Raw genomic sequence first — 16,947 nt, 5'->3', positions numbered from 1 at the left:
GAACATAAAATATTTATTTTTAGCTCAAAAAGTTGTGATTTATTGCACTCAGAGGAATAAATCATTTAGTGATAGCTAAAATGATTTCTGGTCTAATGAAATGGTGCAAGTGGGAACACAGAATTCAGAAAGATGTAAATGTCCTCCAACCACTATCAAGAAATATCACCTTAGATGAAAAGAAATATGAACATCACTCTAGTATCTGCATATTTAGGTCCTTTGCTTTTGCACACTTGTGTAACTTCTGTTAATGAAGAAAGAACTATACAGAATTCCATGTTTGGTATTAGGCTTATTATTATATTAACTCTCAGTACATATTTTAGAACAGTTTGTGGGAAGATGAGCCATTAAGCATATTGCATATGTTTGCTAAGAGTAGTTCAATAATCTAATGAGTTTCTTCCATCTGTACCTAAAGGAAGTAATTTCATTGGCTAATGCTTTTATTAATAAGATCATCTAAGCCATCAGTAGTCAGTATTCATTCATGTATGTAAAGCCCCGTAAGGAATGTACTATAAAATAATAAAGAAATAAAAAAGTTTTGTCCTAAAAGAGGTTCAGTGTGGCATGAATTCTCCTCCATGGAACATAACTACACAGAACATGAGCAAAATATCATTAGATTCCAAGCACCAAATAAATGGTTCAGAAAAGACACTGAAGCATTTCAGTAGCAGGAGAAATCATTTAGTCACTGTGTATCAATAACAGTGTTTCTAAAGCAGTTAGAGAAAGTTCTGTTTGCAGTTTAAAGCATATTAATGGATTTTTTCATAAAATTAGGGAACAAATCACTTAATTTTCTGAGGTATTACCTTCCTAAAAAATAAGTTACCTTATTAACTGTACTTTATGTTTTTACTAGTGATAGACATTATTGCCTGCATGACTTGTCTTCATGAAATTTAATGGTGGTACATAAAAATATTGTGTAAGCTCTGTTAATATATTCATTCTCTCATTTACCTAATGTGCAAGATGAAAGCATTTTCAATATCAATAAATGAGTGTGTTGATATTCTTTTACAGATATGTTCACAATGTTCTGATTATAAAATTATGGTCAGTTTATTGTTTATTAGAGCCAGTACAACTGAAACTATTATTCCCATATCTCTCTTTTATTTTATCATTGCTGACGTTTTATTAAGTATCTATCTATGTTGGATGCTTTGCCCTAAAAGAATAAAGTTTTGCATATAAAATCCACATTACATTTTCCAGAATGAATTTTAAATGTATTTGTGACAGAAACATTAAGGAGATATGATTGAGGAAGTCTTATATACCTATTCCAGCAGCATGCAAAGAACTCCAAATAATAATGACTTTAAATGCTCAGTATCACAATGAGCATTTGTGGTTTGATACTTGTATTTATCAGTCAAAAGGTATTTTTTTATGTGAAAGGGTTCATTGACCTTTACAATGATTAATATCTATTAGGAAATTTCTTCTCTCTAGCAAAGTTCAAAAAACTTTGCCTTATTCTCTTATTTGGCTCATAGTCAAAAGCCTATGATAAAATCATTTCCTTTAAAGTATATTTTGTCATGGTGTACCTACAGTACATTCAATCTAAGGAGGGGATACATGAAAAAGAGAAATTGGAGCTAAAGCATGGGACATAAATTTTAGAGTGAAACTTTAATGCTATAAAATTTGAAATATAAGCATTGATATATTTCAAATGTTTTATTTAAACTTATTTCTTTCTTATTTTAGGTTGATAAGTAAGGGTATGGCCTTTCAGTTTTGAGTTCTAAATCTTCAACACCATTTAGAAACAGGAAGGGAAAGTAATTGGTATTAATTACCTTGACTGAATTGTCTATCAATATTCAAGTTACATTAGATCCTTTTGGCTCCACCGTCTTTCTGTCTTTTAAATATGGATTAATAAGAGTTTGCAAAAAAGCTCCATGATAAAAATCCAATGATTACATACAGGCCTTAAAATATGTTTAACTTTTTCTTGTGAATATGTCTTTGGAAAGTTATCCTCTCATTTTTCCCGTTCTAAGTTGCTCTAATTTCAAGTGATTGGAGAAGCAAAGAGCAGTTCTGACAGTTCCTGTGTAGTTGACTGAGAAACGTGGAAATCAAAATTTTGTAATTCTCAGTAATCGAACACTGGCTGTCAGTGATACCTTAGGAGCAAGTTAACAATTGTGGTTTGTGGTGCTCACAAACTGACAATTAGGTTTAAATTTGCCTGTACTTTGAAAACCAGAACAGGTCTCCAGTTATCATTAGTGTTGAAGCTTCAACTCTGAAAGACCAAAGGCATTTCTGATTATACTTGTGTACTGTTTTATCAGGAAGTTTAAGAATGTTCTGGTAAGCCTGAAGAGAGATAATTCAGAAGACTTTCATTTGGAAGGAATTGAAATAAGAATTGCAGCAGTGCTGCTTTTTTCCTTATAGAAAGTGCTAAGTTTTCAATAAAAAATCATCACAGTTGATGAATTTTACTACCTTTTATCTAGCTATATCTAATTTATATAAATTACAATATTACCTCTCAATTATGCTTATGAATCATGTTGTATCATATTTCTCCCCCTATAACCTGGTACTACTTTGGGTGATGGTGAATCATTATCACTATGGTGATACTGACTCCTACATAAATTATAGGACATTTCACTTGTTTGAAAATACTGAACCTATATATTCTCTTCAAAACTAGGTTTTCTAAGCATTACTGTTGTTTTAAGGTCCTCCAAAATCTAAATTCTTGGAAACTAAACGTTTGATTTACTTTCAGGTCTTTTCCAATGGTCACCTTGGAAGTGAAGAATATGATGTTCCTCCCCGGCTATCTCCTCCTCCTCCAGTTACCACCCTTCTCCCTAGCATAAAGTGAGTTTTGTTCAATTTGTAGATCGCTTGTCCATGCAGAAAGATATGGTAAAAACTGATTTTGAACTTCTCAGTACAGAAACCTGCAGGATGAATAAAAAGGCATCAATAAAAAACATTCCAACTGGATTTATAAAGTGCCAGAAATAAGAATCCTTTCTAATCCTTTGCTAGTAACCACAGGTTCTATGAGACTTATTTAAACTCTTGATATTCCACATAGAACTACAGGGAGAGAAAGCTAAGTATTTCTTCGAAGAAGTGGGTAGATTAACATAATGAGCTCTCCCATCCAATTTACCTTTCTTCATCAGAAGTATTGCATTTTATCCCAACTACCCGGGTTGACATCATAAAATAATCTTTGGTTCCTCCAGTTTTTCCATTTCTCAGTCCATTCAGGCACTAAATACTGCAGATTATTCTTTTGGAGTTTTCACATTCAGCTAACCTTCCCCATTGCCCTAACTTTGCCTCAGAGCTGGACAACTGAAATAGTCTTTTACCTGATCATCTGATGTGATCTCAGAATTAGTATCAATGGATTTAAAGTTAGAAAAATGTGATAACCTGGGTGTTTCACTTGAAAAATGAGGATACAGAGGTACACTGGACAGTTACGTTTTCTCTGCCCAAGTTAAACCAGGATGAAACCAAGCATCCCAATTTGCATTTCTTACTCTTTATATGATGTCAGACTGCCTTCCTTTCCTCCAGTATGTTTTGTTCACTGCAGCTGAGTTCATTGAATTTAAATTCTGCCTTTCCTGGGTCACTTTCCCACTCCAAAACAAGCATCATTTCCTTTTTTCAACTCAATGAACTCTGTACTCTTCTGCTAGCTAAAATTCTACAGAATTTTAGCCATCTAGAATATTTTTCAGTGATTCCTAATAGTTACCCTGTAATTTTATCTGGATTTTTTTTTCTGGCTTTGTGAGATTGTTACACTCTTCCTTCCTATGTTCCACTGTTTCAGACCATTTATCCTAAAGGTCCATGTCTTAGGCTCTATTTCTTTATGAAATCTCTGACTTCTTCAGTTGTAATGATTAAGGCTGATTTGCATTCCTCTTCCTGTAGTTTCTTTTCTACACATTTAATTATATACTCAACCAATACTGTTTTCTGATTTTAATGTGGCTCTCCCAATTAAAAACATTATATAAAGTTTTGAGGACAAATCCTTATCTGTATTCTTTGATTCTCCCATAACACCTATATTTGATGTATAGTAAGCACATGGAGAATACCTGATTGCTTGTTTGATTTTAATTTTATTTGCTAAGGTCCTTATTTCCAATTGAAAGTCTTAGAGCTTCTTCATTCCTTTCTCTGCAGATCATTGAACTCCCACTATGCATATGAATGAAAAAGAAGCATAAGCTAAATCCCAGCCCCCAAGAAATATGCAGTCTGCTTTAGAAAATAAAATTAACATATATCAAATCACTAGAGAACACTGTGCACTAAATTTATAATAATAAATTGTTTTAAATGAGTTTGGAGGAAAGGCTTACCATAGACAAGAATATTTCGTAGCAGATACGGAAATTTTCTGAGTCATGGAGGATGGACATGATTGGAAAAGGCAGTGCATGAGAAAAAGCAAGGGTGTGAAACTTGACATTGTTCACGGGTCAGTGGGAAATCCAGCTAACCAAACCATTCTCTAGTGGGAACTTTTCTTGGAACTGCCAGTTATTTAGCAGACATAGGAGTTGGAAGCAATTACACATATTCTGTGTAGTAGGCTTGAAAGCAGTGACAGCATATGATGCTGATATTCTAGCCCTGCATGAACTCTGCATATATGTGTATGTAACAAGATGTCAAAGCTCAATTACCTCTGATAATTCAGAGAACATTAGAAAATGAAGTAAATGAAATTTTGCTAATTAGAGATTAAGTTTTTACATTCTGTTTATTAAATTAATATTCATAAGCGGGCTGAGAGGTAGAGGTTGTGGCTTCCTTCATATGTATTTAACATTAAGTACCTGCTTCTCCTGTGAATACAGAAAAAATAACAAATTCATAGTAAAATGTATTTTACTGATATTTTTCTAATACCTCAATTTGTAAATGCATCTAACATTAGCCCTGTGGTTATACTTTCTTCATATTTACTCTTGATTTTCTCCACAGAAATAGTACAGTTGTTTTACTTAACTAGAGAAATATTTTAACAATGCATGCTCAAGAGTAAATTAGCTTTCTAGTTTGCATGCTGCAGGTTAGCCATAGTTAACAACACAAGTGTGAGCTTTTAATGACACATTTATCTCTCTAGTTTATTTTTTGTTTCTGGCTCTATAGGTAACAATTGTTCATTGTAGAAAATATGCAAAGTATGTGAAAGAAAGAAAACAATAAGACAAATACATAAATGTAGGCATACACATCACCAAAATATCAAAATACAGTTTTAACATTTTGACTTTTTTCATGTTGGTTTTTTTACATCATTTGGATTATATTATAGAGATAATTTCATGACCTTCTTTGCCACTTAATATTATAATAAGTATTTTTCTTAATTATTTATGCACTGTGTTTTTTATAAAACCAGCATAGGGTTCTCATGTGAACAGTAGAATAAAGTCAGATTGGGTTCTAAACCTGACTCCAACATTAAGTAATTTGTCTTATTTTGAACAAGGGAACTTCTCTGGGCCTCATTTTCTCCATCTGATAAATGACATTATCAATTTAACTTAAATGATCTCCAAAATCCTTTTGAGCTTCAACTTTTTAGTTTTTATGCAATATGTTTTTTGCAGGTCACTCATGGTGTTAAGTTATGTATGAAATTTTGCAGCCTGAATGTTCATCTATAGTCAGGTGATCACATTTGCTGAAATCATTTGGATTACTGCTTTGGTTGATGATGATGGTGATTGGTCTACATTGGCCTCATTAATGAGTGTATAGTTAGAATACAATGAGTATATACTCCTGGCTCTCCAGAGTCTTAGAACAGTGATTTTAGCAAAATGTCATTCATTGAATTAAGGGTGTTGATCATGCAAGTATCCATTTCCATGTTTGACTCTTAGTGCATGTTTTAAAATTAGGCCAAAACAAAATTATAAATTGCTATCTAACGTTAACTTTTGTAGTTCTCACAAATATTGAAAACTCTATTGTTAAATAAAAATGTCAAAGCTAACATTTACGTTTAAATCTATATTATGTTGTTATAAATATTTATTGAAGTGTAATTGTTCAATATGATATTGTTACTCTGATTCCCATTTACCTGATGTTAGAGGCTACTCGGTGATAGTATTTTCTTTCTTGCTATGTGACTTTTATTGTATAAATTATCTTGAGACCTAGAAGAGTATAGAATTTATTTCTAAAAAACATACTGTTGTAAAAGTAAGCTGAAATTGTGATTGTTTGTATAGATATACTTATTTTTTCTGAAATAGTGGTTTTTCTATTACAAATGGTTTCGATTTAATAATTAACATTGAAACTTAGCTATAAATATGAAATTTTAATAAATGCTTGAAACATTGGGTAATTATTTTTTAGAAGGAGAATAAAATAATCCTCTGGAATATTTTTACTTTATAGTTGAAACTATTTACTAAATTATATTCACTTTGAAATAATTAGATTTTTCAAAATCAAACTAAATGAAATTCTAACCAGTTAAGAAAATATTTATTTTACTTGGCACACTATGTTGGCAAATAAACAGAGGCTTTATTACAAGTAATAATGGAGTAATTGCTTCCAGGTAAAATAATGTTTGGAATGCTGAGGAATGTCTTTTTTTAGAAGAATATTTTCTTGTGCTTTGTCTTTTAGACATGGACCTTTTGTACTTTCAACATATAAAACTTATGCTTTCAATATCCATGAACCAATATTACTTGGTTTGTATTTTTATAAGAAAAGTTTTTTGTTGTTGGAGGTGGTATTGTTGATTATTTATACATTTTTCTAACTAGATAAGGTGCTTAGGTTTTAAATTCTCAGTGACCAGGGAATCCAAATTTTACCTAACTGTCGTATTTTCATTTAGTTGCTGTAAGACTAGAGGTTCAGTGTGAATAAGATAAATTCCTTGTCTTCTTTGGAATTTATTCTCTGCTTAGGAAGGACAGAAAGTAAACAAATAGCTATGTTATACAGTGTCAGCTAGTGGTATGTGCTAGGAAGAAAAATAAGCATGGAAGGGAATAAATAATGACAGATTTATACTTTATATGAGGTCATTAGGATATTATCTGAAAGGATAATTGAACAGAAACCTGAAAGAAGTAAAGGAGCAAGCCATGAGGTTATTCGTGTGAAGTGCATGGAAGCTGGACAGAACACAAGTGCAAGACAACTTTAAATAGATTTCTCCAATTTACAAAGTAGTCAGCGATAATGCATATAATTAAAGCTTATCTTAAAACTTGAAAGCATACCACACTTACTTTTTTTGATGTCATGAAAGAACCTTCAAAATTAGCATGCATATCATAAAACTCATTCTACTATTTGGGGGAAATGATTTATTTCTGGCACTTGTATAATAATCATTTCAAATATGGCTATGTTTTGTTTTACCTATTCTCTGGCCTCTGATTTCTTTGAGTTAGGCATTTTTCCAATTAGGATTGGGACAGTATAACACCAGAAAAAATGAAAAAATGTACATGCAAGCTCTAAAGATTATATTTTAATAAAATTTTTTATAGCATTGCCTTCAGATATTATTAAATGAGAGATTCTTATGTGTAGAAAACAAGCAAAATGATGTATCACATTTAAAATGCTCTTCTAGACTATAAAAGTTTCCTACAAATGATTGATTTCTTTCCCTTACCAAGTTGGCCATTTGTTTCTCTAATAACCACTCGTTATTGTTGTCTAAAAGCTTATAAGTGCTCAACTATACACATTCCATGCCAGGATTTGGTTGACTTAAAGTCTACCCTTAAACGTTTTGCAACATAAGACAAATAGAAGAGACAATGTAGGTGAATCTGTACAAAACACAGCATCAATGAATGAATATATGTGAAGTATCCATAACAGAAAAGATTAACTAAAGTTCTAAGAAAACTACTGAATTTGTGGGGCAATGTCACCTGAATTTCATATGTAGAAAATAAAGATGGATATTTCTACTTTGCTTTTTTTTACTGGGAAAATTGGTGGCGTTATTGAGGCATCATAAATTGCTCAAATGAAGGAAGGAAGAAAAGCAGGGGTGATGTCTGAGGTATAAGTTATAAAGGGTTAGAGCTAACAGGGTATTCAGAAGGTCAGCTTTCTTAAAATATACCTTTCACACCAAGAATATAGAATGCTCTACAGGAATGCATTTGTGAGCCTTCAGTTTCAAGATGTAAAAGTCACTGACTAAGTACAGCATTGCAAAATGTTCCCCTGTGCTGGCCTAAAAATTTACCATTTTCTTGGTTTGTTTCAAGCATGCACATGTATAAAATGAATGTGTTTCTCACTGAAGGTTCAAATAACTTAATGCACAGTGAATTTAACAAAATATGCAGGTTGGGGAGAGGGTAGCTGTGCATCTTTGAGAGTGTATGTCCCTGTGCATTACCAGTGTCTTAACTCAGGAATGACAGCCACAGTGCAGAACACTCTGAATGTAGAGTGAAAATATAAAGGGAATGCAGTAATGGGTGTAAATGGTAGGATGGTTTACTTGGCAGCTTTATTTAACTGTGAACCAGCTAAAATACAATTTGTTCTACTTCATTCCTCTGATACCCTAAAGATTTCCCATAAGTTAAATCAATGACTAAAAATTGTCTCGTGTTCCATAAGTTAAATTTTTTCTACTGCCAAAAGTAATGTATACATGAATAGATAAGTATAATTTTAAATCCAATTATTTTACCACTATTTATTATCAAGTAAAATTGAACCTGCTTTTTGAATGAGTTTGTAGAAAAAAAATCCACATCTAATTACAAAAGAGTGATATTAAATTAAGGTTTGCCTTTTGGTTTTTTAGATACAACTTATCATATTTATATCTTCTATTTTTTGTGATAGAAATTGCTTTTATTTTTTTCTTATAGAGCTGGATAAGATGGGTTTTTCATTAAAAATATGTAATATTGGATAAAATACACTGAAATATCATAAATTGGCTTATTTTTAATCTAATTAGAATATTATACTGGTTGAGAAGTTTACATTAAAAGATAAAAATAAACCTGAATCTTTAATACTTTATTAAAATGATAATAAAGGACATGTAAGTATTTTTTCATATTTAGATACAAAGCATCACTTGAAGACTTCTTTTCACTTCTGTATCTGTCACTAAAACCCATTTAAACTAACAATCTATACTACATTCTCTATCATTGAAGGTAAAAATTAGCCGCAACAGGTATGATTTCAAAAACTGTCTATTTTTGACTGATAATGAAGTGCTTCTTCACAAACGTAAATCTTTGGAATAACCTATAGCAGATAGATCTTAGAACATTACTGACATTGATGTGGTTGTTGAATATTTAATCAAAAAATTATTTTTATATAGTATATGCTTGAGTTCAATAGAAAAAATATTTATTATGAATGAATCTGTATTAGGGCTTAGAAAGGATGTACAGCATATATTTCTCATTTCATTTGGTAGTAGAACCCATTCTGGTCCTTGAGTTAGCGAAATTGATGTCAGTGTTTACAAGAATTTATGAAAATGTAACGTTTTAAATCCCTGCTCCAATGCCATCAAATCACCATTTTGCAGTTTATATACTTACCTGCCTTCAGTAGGAAAGTAAATCTTTTAAGAATAAATTATAGTAGATGGTAACCCTTAGATTATTAATAAGGTTCTTAGCTTGTACTCTGGGCAGTGACATCATACCTTCAGTAAGTATATCACTGTGCTTTCATCTCCCCATAAACTGTCATGTGAATTCAAAGGTCGCTCAAATAAATAAGAATTTAAATATTAGTATAGAAAAATTTTTCCAAGAGGGGTAAAAATACACTTTTGAAAAATCTTAGGAGAAATTTTCCTTTGGTCTCTAAACTTCCTAGAAACTTAGATAATATGGTTGAAACTTGAAAACCTTTAAGTTTTTCAAAGTGTCATCTTGTAATGAGCACAAAGAAAAGCCCCTAAAATTGTTTCCATTCTAACTAATAAGAAGAAATCCAAAGGAAAGTTCAGACTGACGGCTTCATGTACCAAAGGCCTCTTGCTCCCTCTACAGAAGGTGTTTCAAAATTGCAGTCACTTTAGATTTTTTTATTTTTTGATGAAATATATTTCTCATGAATTTCATGATGATTAACAAAAGGATTTGGATCCATATGTATTTCCAGTGTCTTCCAAACTAGTTGTTTGTCCTAAAGTTGCTCACATGGGACTTGTACATTTCTACTTTGGCATTTTTCATTGGCATCAACAAGGGTTAAATTCCAGTAGCAACAACTGTAAAAAGCAGTAGGTTTTTGTGTGCCTGTTTTTTGGGGTTCATTTTGTTGTTTATCTACCCTGACAGATAAGTAAAATGCTTACTTTTTTGTACATCAGGTGATTGTTTTATTCATTTTAATTCATTCATTTTAATTCTCTTTTATTTAGCCAGGTAATTTATGCCATAAAAATAATGTATTGTACTTCAAAGATTTAACAATACGTGTTCTCATTTTCTGCTTCTAATTATTCATTTTTAGTTCTTAGTTGTGGGGGAAAAAAGTCTAACGACTTGAATTATGATTTTATAAGAATTAAGTTTCATTGAATTAAAGTTTAATAAATAAATGAATAAGATATATGTTTAACTATAAATAATACTCACAACAGACAAAACATTTGACCCTTCTGTAAAGACTTCATTAATATATTATATATAAAACTACTACATATCTATTTTTAACATTATACTTTACCCATTTAAATTAGAATAACATGTTAGTATTTTAATAGCTTTGGTTTGAATAATTTTATGCATTTTGTCTTACAACTCCAATACTTTTTTATTTTATTTGACAGGTTACTAGTTTTTCTTGTTGTGCCATTTAAAATTATAAGGATGAAAATTTTTTTATTCAATCAAAAGTCTCAACAAAAGATCGAAAATCCTTTTCATTTGTGTTTAATATAAAAGTAGCTCCTCTGATGTCACCCTGTAATTGAAAAATGAACATATTCTTTGACTTAAGTATGTCATATCAGACTTGCCTGTTCAGAATATTATGCTAAAACTAGATTGGATTTTTTTTCCCCTGATAGGTGTACTGGTCCATTAGCAAATTGTCTTTCAGAGAAAACAAGAGACCCAGTAGAGGAAGATGATGATGAATATAAGATTCCTTCATCCCATCCTGTTTCCCTAAATTCACAACCATCTCATTGTCATAATGTAAAACCTCCTGTTCGGTAAGAATATGGGCAGCTTTTTACCACTTTACGTTTGCATAAGCATTGTCATTTGTGATGTTTGTTTTTAAGCAGTTGAATCAAGTCTATTTATTTAGAAATCCTTGGTTTCCCTCTCAAAGCCTTTTGTTCCCATATACCATTTTTTGCATTACTTTGAGAGAAAACTAAAAGATACAGATTTCCCATTAAGCAGGATATCATTTGATTAAATTAGTTGGCTAGTAAATGTAATGGAATATTTTATTGCCCTCTCCTAAAGAAAAATATACTCTCATAAAATTTTGCTATACATTACATATACTGGTGATTAATTTATGTATTTTCAATAAGCTGTTTTAATGCATTTCATCAGTTCTAAGCACATATAAAAAATTAATGATTAGAAACAAAGGTATATGGCATCCTCTTTTAGAATTGCTTTCATGATGGAAGATTAGTGTAATTTATATTCATTTCCCTTCTTGATGTGCTTTGTACTTCCATTCAGATCTTGAAGAAGTGAAAAAAAATACCTAAAGTTATTTCCCTTAACTTAATTAAGTACTATTTTGCCTTTCCTTGGATCAAATAAGAATGTGAGGAATAGTGGGAAGTTTTTTCTTTGTTTGTTTATTCTCACTGTAATGAGGAAGTCCTGGGTCTTTAAATGGAAACCCCATTGAGATATGTGAGTTATAATGGATTGTTTGTATTGAAATATTAGTTTGGCTTTAAGCATGATTCTGTATATATAATTGAATTATTAAACTGGAATGATATTTCTTTTTTTTTTCCTCTAACACATACGAAGTACTCAGTAACCAAATCTCAGCTTCATAACTTACTTTCTGGGCTACAGTTTCCTTTGTGTAACTGTGCTTCTTAGAACTGTGCTTGGCACACAGACTAGGGCTCACCTACTGCTGGTGGCCTTGCAGTCCACATGTCTCCATTGACTGAGAGGAGAGCTGGGGAGCACTTCAGTCATCTTCATGTGCCATTTTCTTTTTAGATGAAAATTTAAAAAAAAAATGTAATGCCTTTCTTCAAGTATCACTGAGATAGAAAATGCAGTACTTGGAAAAGAGAAGCAAATCTTCATTTTAATCAGAAGTCTTAATAAGTTAACATAGTTAAAATAACACTCTAAAGAATTATTGCCCAGGATTATTAACAGTCTGTCATCCAGGACTTTATTTTTTAAAGCAAGAACCAGTGCAATTCTTGCTAATTGCTAGTGTTTAAGATATTTGTTGATGAAATAGTATCATTAATAAGGCAAAGAAATAACTGGGAAGCACTTTGATATATCAGAAGAACCAAGTGGCTATTGATCTGTTAAAGAAGAAGTTATTTCTTCTTATCAAATATAAATTATTCCAATTTTCAGTTCCTTTGGCTCTTACAAAATGTGTAATAATTTTTAAAAATTGAAATAAAAGGTTTTTTGGTCTCTTTGGGAATCTAATTTTTGTCCTTGCTGGATAAGTGAGGAGTATAATTGTAATATGTTAAATTTTAATTGTTATATCCTATTGGATGAGATTTTTGGTGGCAGAGCTCCCAAATCCTGAAAATAAATTTGAATTATAACCATCATTACCATCTTTCTGCTGTTACAACGAGGTAATAAATGTTGATAATCCCTAAACTTAATTGGAGTGAATTCTTTATTTAATTTGTTCTTGAAAGCTGATGGATGAAGTATCTTCTTATGTCCTCTCCAAAGTACTCTTTAAGCTTAACACTTCCTTTCCCTATGTATTTCTCCCCCACTTTGAAACATCAGGAGAAGTAAATTGTCAATATGTGGAAAAGTGAAACAGTAAATGAATAATTCAATTCAGTTTCAGTAAAAAATCCATCATTATTACGAAGATTCAATGCATGATAACTATTTTTAAATGAACCATCTCTGGCCCCTTAAAGAGAAGTGGCCTCCAGAGAGAATAGAAATGAATTTCAAATGAAGTACTTCTGCAGTATCTATTCAAATATCCAAGTCTCCTTCATTATGTATGTACTTTTACTTTGCTCTAAGAATTCAGAGTAAATTAGAGAAAAGTAAAATGTAAACTCTGCTTTCTGTAGTTATTTGTTAGTTAATTGTTACACAGCTATTTGCTGAAGGCAAAATATGCTTCTTCTCTTCTCTTCCTGCTGCTATCTTGCCATGCCCCAATTTTATTTATTGTGTTCATCTTATGCTTCCAAAGTATTAATACCAATAATTCAAACATACTGTCTAGTGTATAGTGCCCTTTCACACACAGAGATTAAAATACTGTACTTGTAGTGTGCTCAAGGACTTTGCTAATGTCACTTTCTACAGTGTCAGAAGGCTAGAGTTTTGTTCTTGGCAGTGGTGAAAATAGTACCACAGGGTTTAGGTCTTTGAATATTCCTGTCAGAATTTCAATGGAATTACTGAAAGTTGAATAATTTTTCTTCTTTTATGGATTCTAGTTTATTTTTTATTACAAGGAAAGCTTAAGTTACAGAAACAAAAATATTAAATGTCCTTGACAAATAATGAAGTCATTGGTACTGTTATGTATTTTTTTTTCTTGGCACATACTTCTTTGTTACTTCAAAAACTTGACCAGGTATTATTGAACTCTTTCAAAGAGATATGTTAATTTCACATGAGTTTTTAGGATTTCAACAGTTTTTGTGGCCCTGGTAATTCTTGGTTTTAGTTTTAAAAGGGAAGAGACTATTTGTCTTCCATGGAATATTTATTTCTGCTTTTTTTTTTTTTTTTGAGACAGTGTCTCATTCTTTTTTTTTTTTTTTCCCTGAGACAGAGTCTCAGGCTAGAGTGAGTGCCGTGGTATCAGCCTAGCTCACAGCAACCTCAGACTCCTGGGCTCAAGTGATCCTCCTGCCTCAGCCTCTGGAATAGCTGGGACTACAGGCATGTGCCACCATGCCCAGCTGATTTTTTCTATATATATTAGTTGGCCAATTAGTTTCTTTCTATTTATAGTAAAGACGGGGTATCGCTCTTGCTCAGGCTGGTTTCAAACTCCTGACCTCAAGCAATCCCCCCGCCTCGGCCTCCCAGAGGTGCTAGGATTACAGGCGTAGAGCCACCATGCCTACTTCTCCTTTTTAAAATAGGGATAAAGTATTTAGATAATACTGCTGGTACTTTTTCCAGAAAAAGGAAATGAAATATGTTTATTTTCTAACTTTGTTAAATAAGGAAGTATGCTAGTTCCCTTTACTTCCCAAATGACTTTTAAATGGAAAGTAATTATCCTTATATGATTTTATTCTTTGTTTTCTGCTTTAGGTCTTGTGATAATGGTCATTGTATACTGAATGGAACACATGGTACGTCTTCAGAGATGAAAAAATCAAATCTTCCTGAATTAGGCATATGTTTAAAGGGTATGTATAGAATATATTCTCCTTTGTGATCTATATCTTAATGGTCAGAATTTAAAGGCAAAATTCCATGCCATTGTTGTACTGAAAATACATTAAGGTTTTGTGTTATCCTCTAGGAGATGTTTTTGATTCAGCCTCTGATCCAGTGCCATTACCACCTGCCAGGCCTCCAACTCGGGACAATCCAAAGCATGGTTCTTCACTCAACAGGACGCCCTCTGATTATGATCTTCTCATCCCTCCATTAGGTTGAAACCTTTAAAAAAATTTTAAGCAAACTACCCCTGCTTCTTCTCTCAATATCAGAATTAATCAGAATTCAGAGTTCAAAGTAATGCAGACTCACTGGATTATGAATTTGCCTGAAATTAGAATGAGTTCTCCAGGTGATGGTGGCTCCCAAGTACATGTGACCATTTCTCCATTTAGATGATTAAAGTAATAGTGTAAATAGCTGGCCATCAGATGGGAATTTATCAAGTTATATCCTGCATGCTAAATGCAGTCTTAAAACACATGAGAGCATTGTTCATTCCCCTAGGCCCTTGTATTCTCATAGTTTTGAAGTGATGATTTGAAGTGTTAATTGAGATTTTCTTGAACTATAATAATTCTTAATAAATGGGAATGTACTTTTTTTTCAGCATGAAATGACCCAGTTCCACTTATGCTAATTAAATTATGGAAAATTATAGTATTGATATGTGGAGAACTGAGTATAAGTGCTATTTTATTCTAACCGTTACAACTATAACACATTCAAAAGGATCTCAATTTGCTTGTTTCAAATGATGATATGCAAAAACATCCTAATGTGTGTTTGTGTGTATACACATGGGAAGGTACACATAAGTGTGTATGTATGTTGAAATTGCCTATGTCACTATTAATTTCATTAATTCTAGTCAGGAAGCTTCTCACCCTATTTTTAGAGGAAGACAATTAGAATCTTCATATACCTTAAGGCTTTGTAATAACAAGTAACCCTGACATAAAATAACGTATAATGGAGGTCCATTTATAAACTTTTCTGAATTGGCTGTTAGGGCTCCAGAAATGTGGAATGAACCTTTCTATTTTCTCACAAATACAATTGACTGGTGTTTACAATTACACAATTGCAGTGTCTTTTGCTACTGTTCTCTTTGTAGTTCAGGGCTCTATTCTTCTCTACATTAATTATAAAACCCTCCTAACTTCTTTACCTCCAGTCTTTCTCTCCCTTCCACTTTTTCCTGTATATCAGTTCTTGATATATTACCCAGATCTTCATTACCTGGATCAGCATTGTCCAGTAGAACCATTTGTGGTGATGTAAAGGATCTATATGTTTGTATATGGTTAAGTGTAAGTATGGAACTGGGTTTTTGTTAAGATAAATTTAAATAGCTTTATGTGGATGTGTGACCACTTTATTGAGCAATGCAGATAGGTGTTCCAACCTATAGTTTTAACTCAGCCTCCCTCTAGGTCTTCTTGTGCATCTCATTCTTTGTTCATACCATCCACTCTGCTTGGAAGACCCCATCCTTGCATTTGTTAAATAAATTCTTGAGCCCCCTGATATCCTAGGACTTTTCTATTCTTTAACACTTCTCTGAATGCCAGTCGTCTACATTTCTCTTCCCTCTTCCAGTGTATATAACTGTCTTATGGGACTAATCAATCCCTTTCACCTGTTTTTCATGCCTATTTGTGAACCTTTTTTAGCTCTTCTAATGGAATCTAAGTTCCTTGAGTCAGGGCCTTATGATTTTGATCTTTATATCATGTGTGTGCCTCACATGGTACCTGATATTTAAGAGCTGTAAAAGGATTTGAATAAATATGAGAGTATAGCAGGTCATTGAAGGTTGGAATGATAGCAATGCTCTCTCTCCTCTATCTTCAAATATTTCAAATTAGAAAAAAATAATGATTAGAGAAAATATTCTGCACATTTTTCGCAGGCAAATTCAGTGAATGGTAAAATCATTTTTCTTTAATATGCTTGTATGTTTGTCATTCCACTTAAATACATATGAATTTTCATTATTAAAATATGTGGGTATTTATATGTACCCTGTCTCATTCACAAAATGTTTGAGATAGCTTACAAAAATACATACTATGTTATTATTTTATTTTTTTACAGAATCAAGGTAAAGGAAAATATGAGTAGAATAGTAAGGTGTTACAGTGTAAAAATGAGTAGACATAAAAGCATACTGTAATATTCTACAGTTAATAAAGCTTGGAAATATACAAATGTAAGTAGCTTTGGGGACCACAAAAAGTGGTCTGTATTTAACTATTCTTCTTTAGCAGCA

General features: G+C 32.1%; 1 protein-coding gene across 3 annotated transcripts in view; it reads left to right on the top strand.

Annotated features, from left to right (window-relative positions):
- The window catches only part of CBLB (Cbl proto-oncogene B), a 191,579-nt gene that overhangs the window by 156,884 nt on the left and 17,748 nt on the right, over positions 1-16,947 (top strand). For all 3 annotated transcript variants that reach the window (XM_012777172.2, XM_012777173.2, XM_012777174.3), the window contains exons 13-16: positions 2,780-2,874; positions 11,114-11,260; positions 14,541-14,638; positions 14,755-14,886. In XM_012777172.2, the coding sequence (XP_012632626.1) occupies positions 2,780-2,874; positions 11,114-11,260; positions 14,541-14,638; positions 14,755-14,886 (472 nt within the window). The remainder of the gene's footprint in view (positions 1-2,779; positions 2,875-11,113; positions 11,261-14,540; positions 14,639-14,754; positions 14,887-16,947) is intronic.

This window comes from Microcebus murinus, chromosome 1 (assembly GCF_040939455.1).
Source record: "Microcebus murinus isolate Inina chromosome 1, M.murinus_Inina_mat1.0, whole genome shotgun sequence".
Classification (NCBI taxonomy): Eukaryota; Metazoa; Chordata; class Mammalia; order Primates; family Cheirogaleidae; genus Microcebus; species Microcebus murinus.
This window is presented reverse-complemented; position numbering and strand designations above follow the sequence as displayed.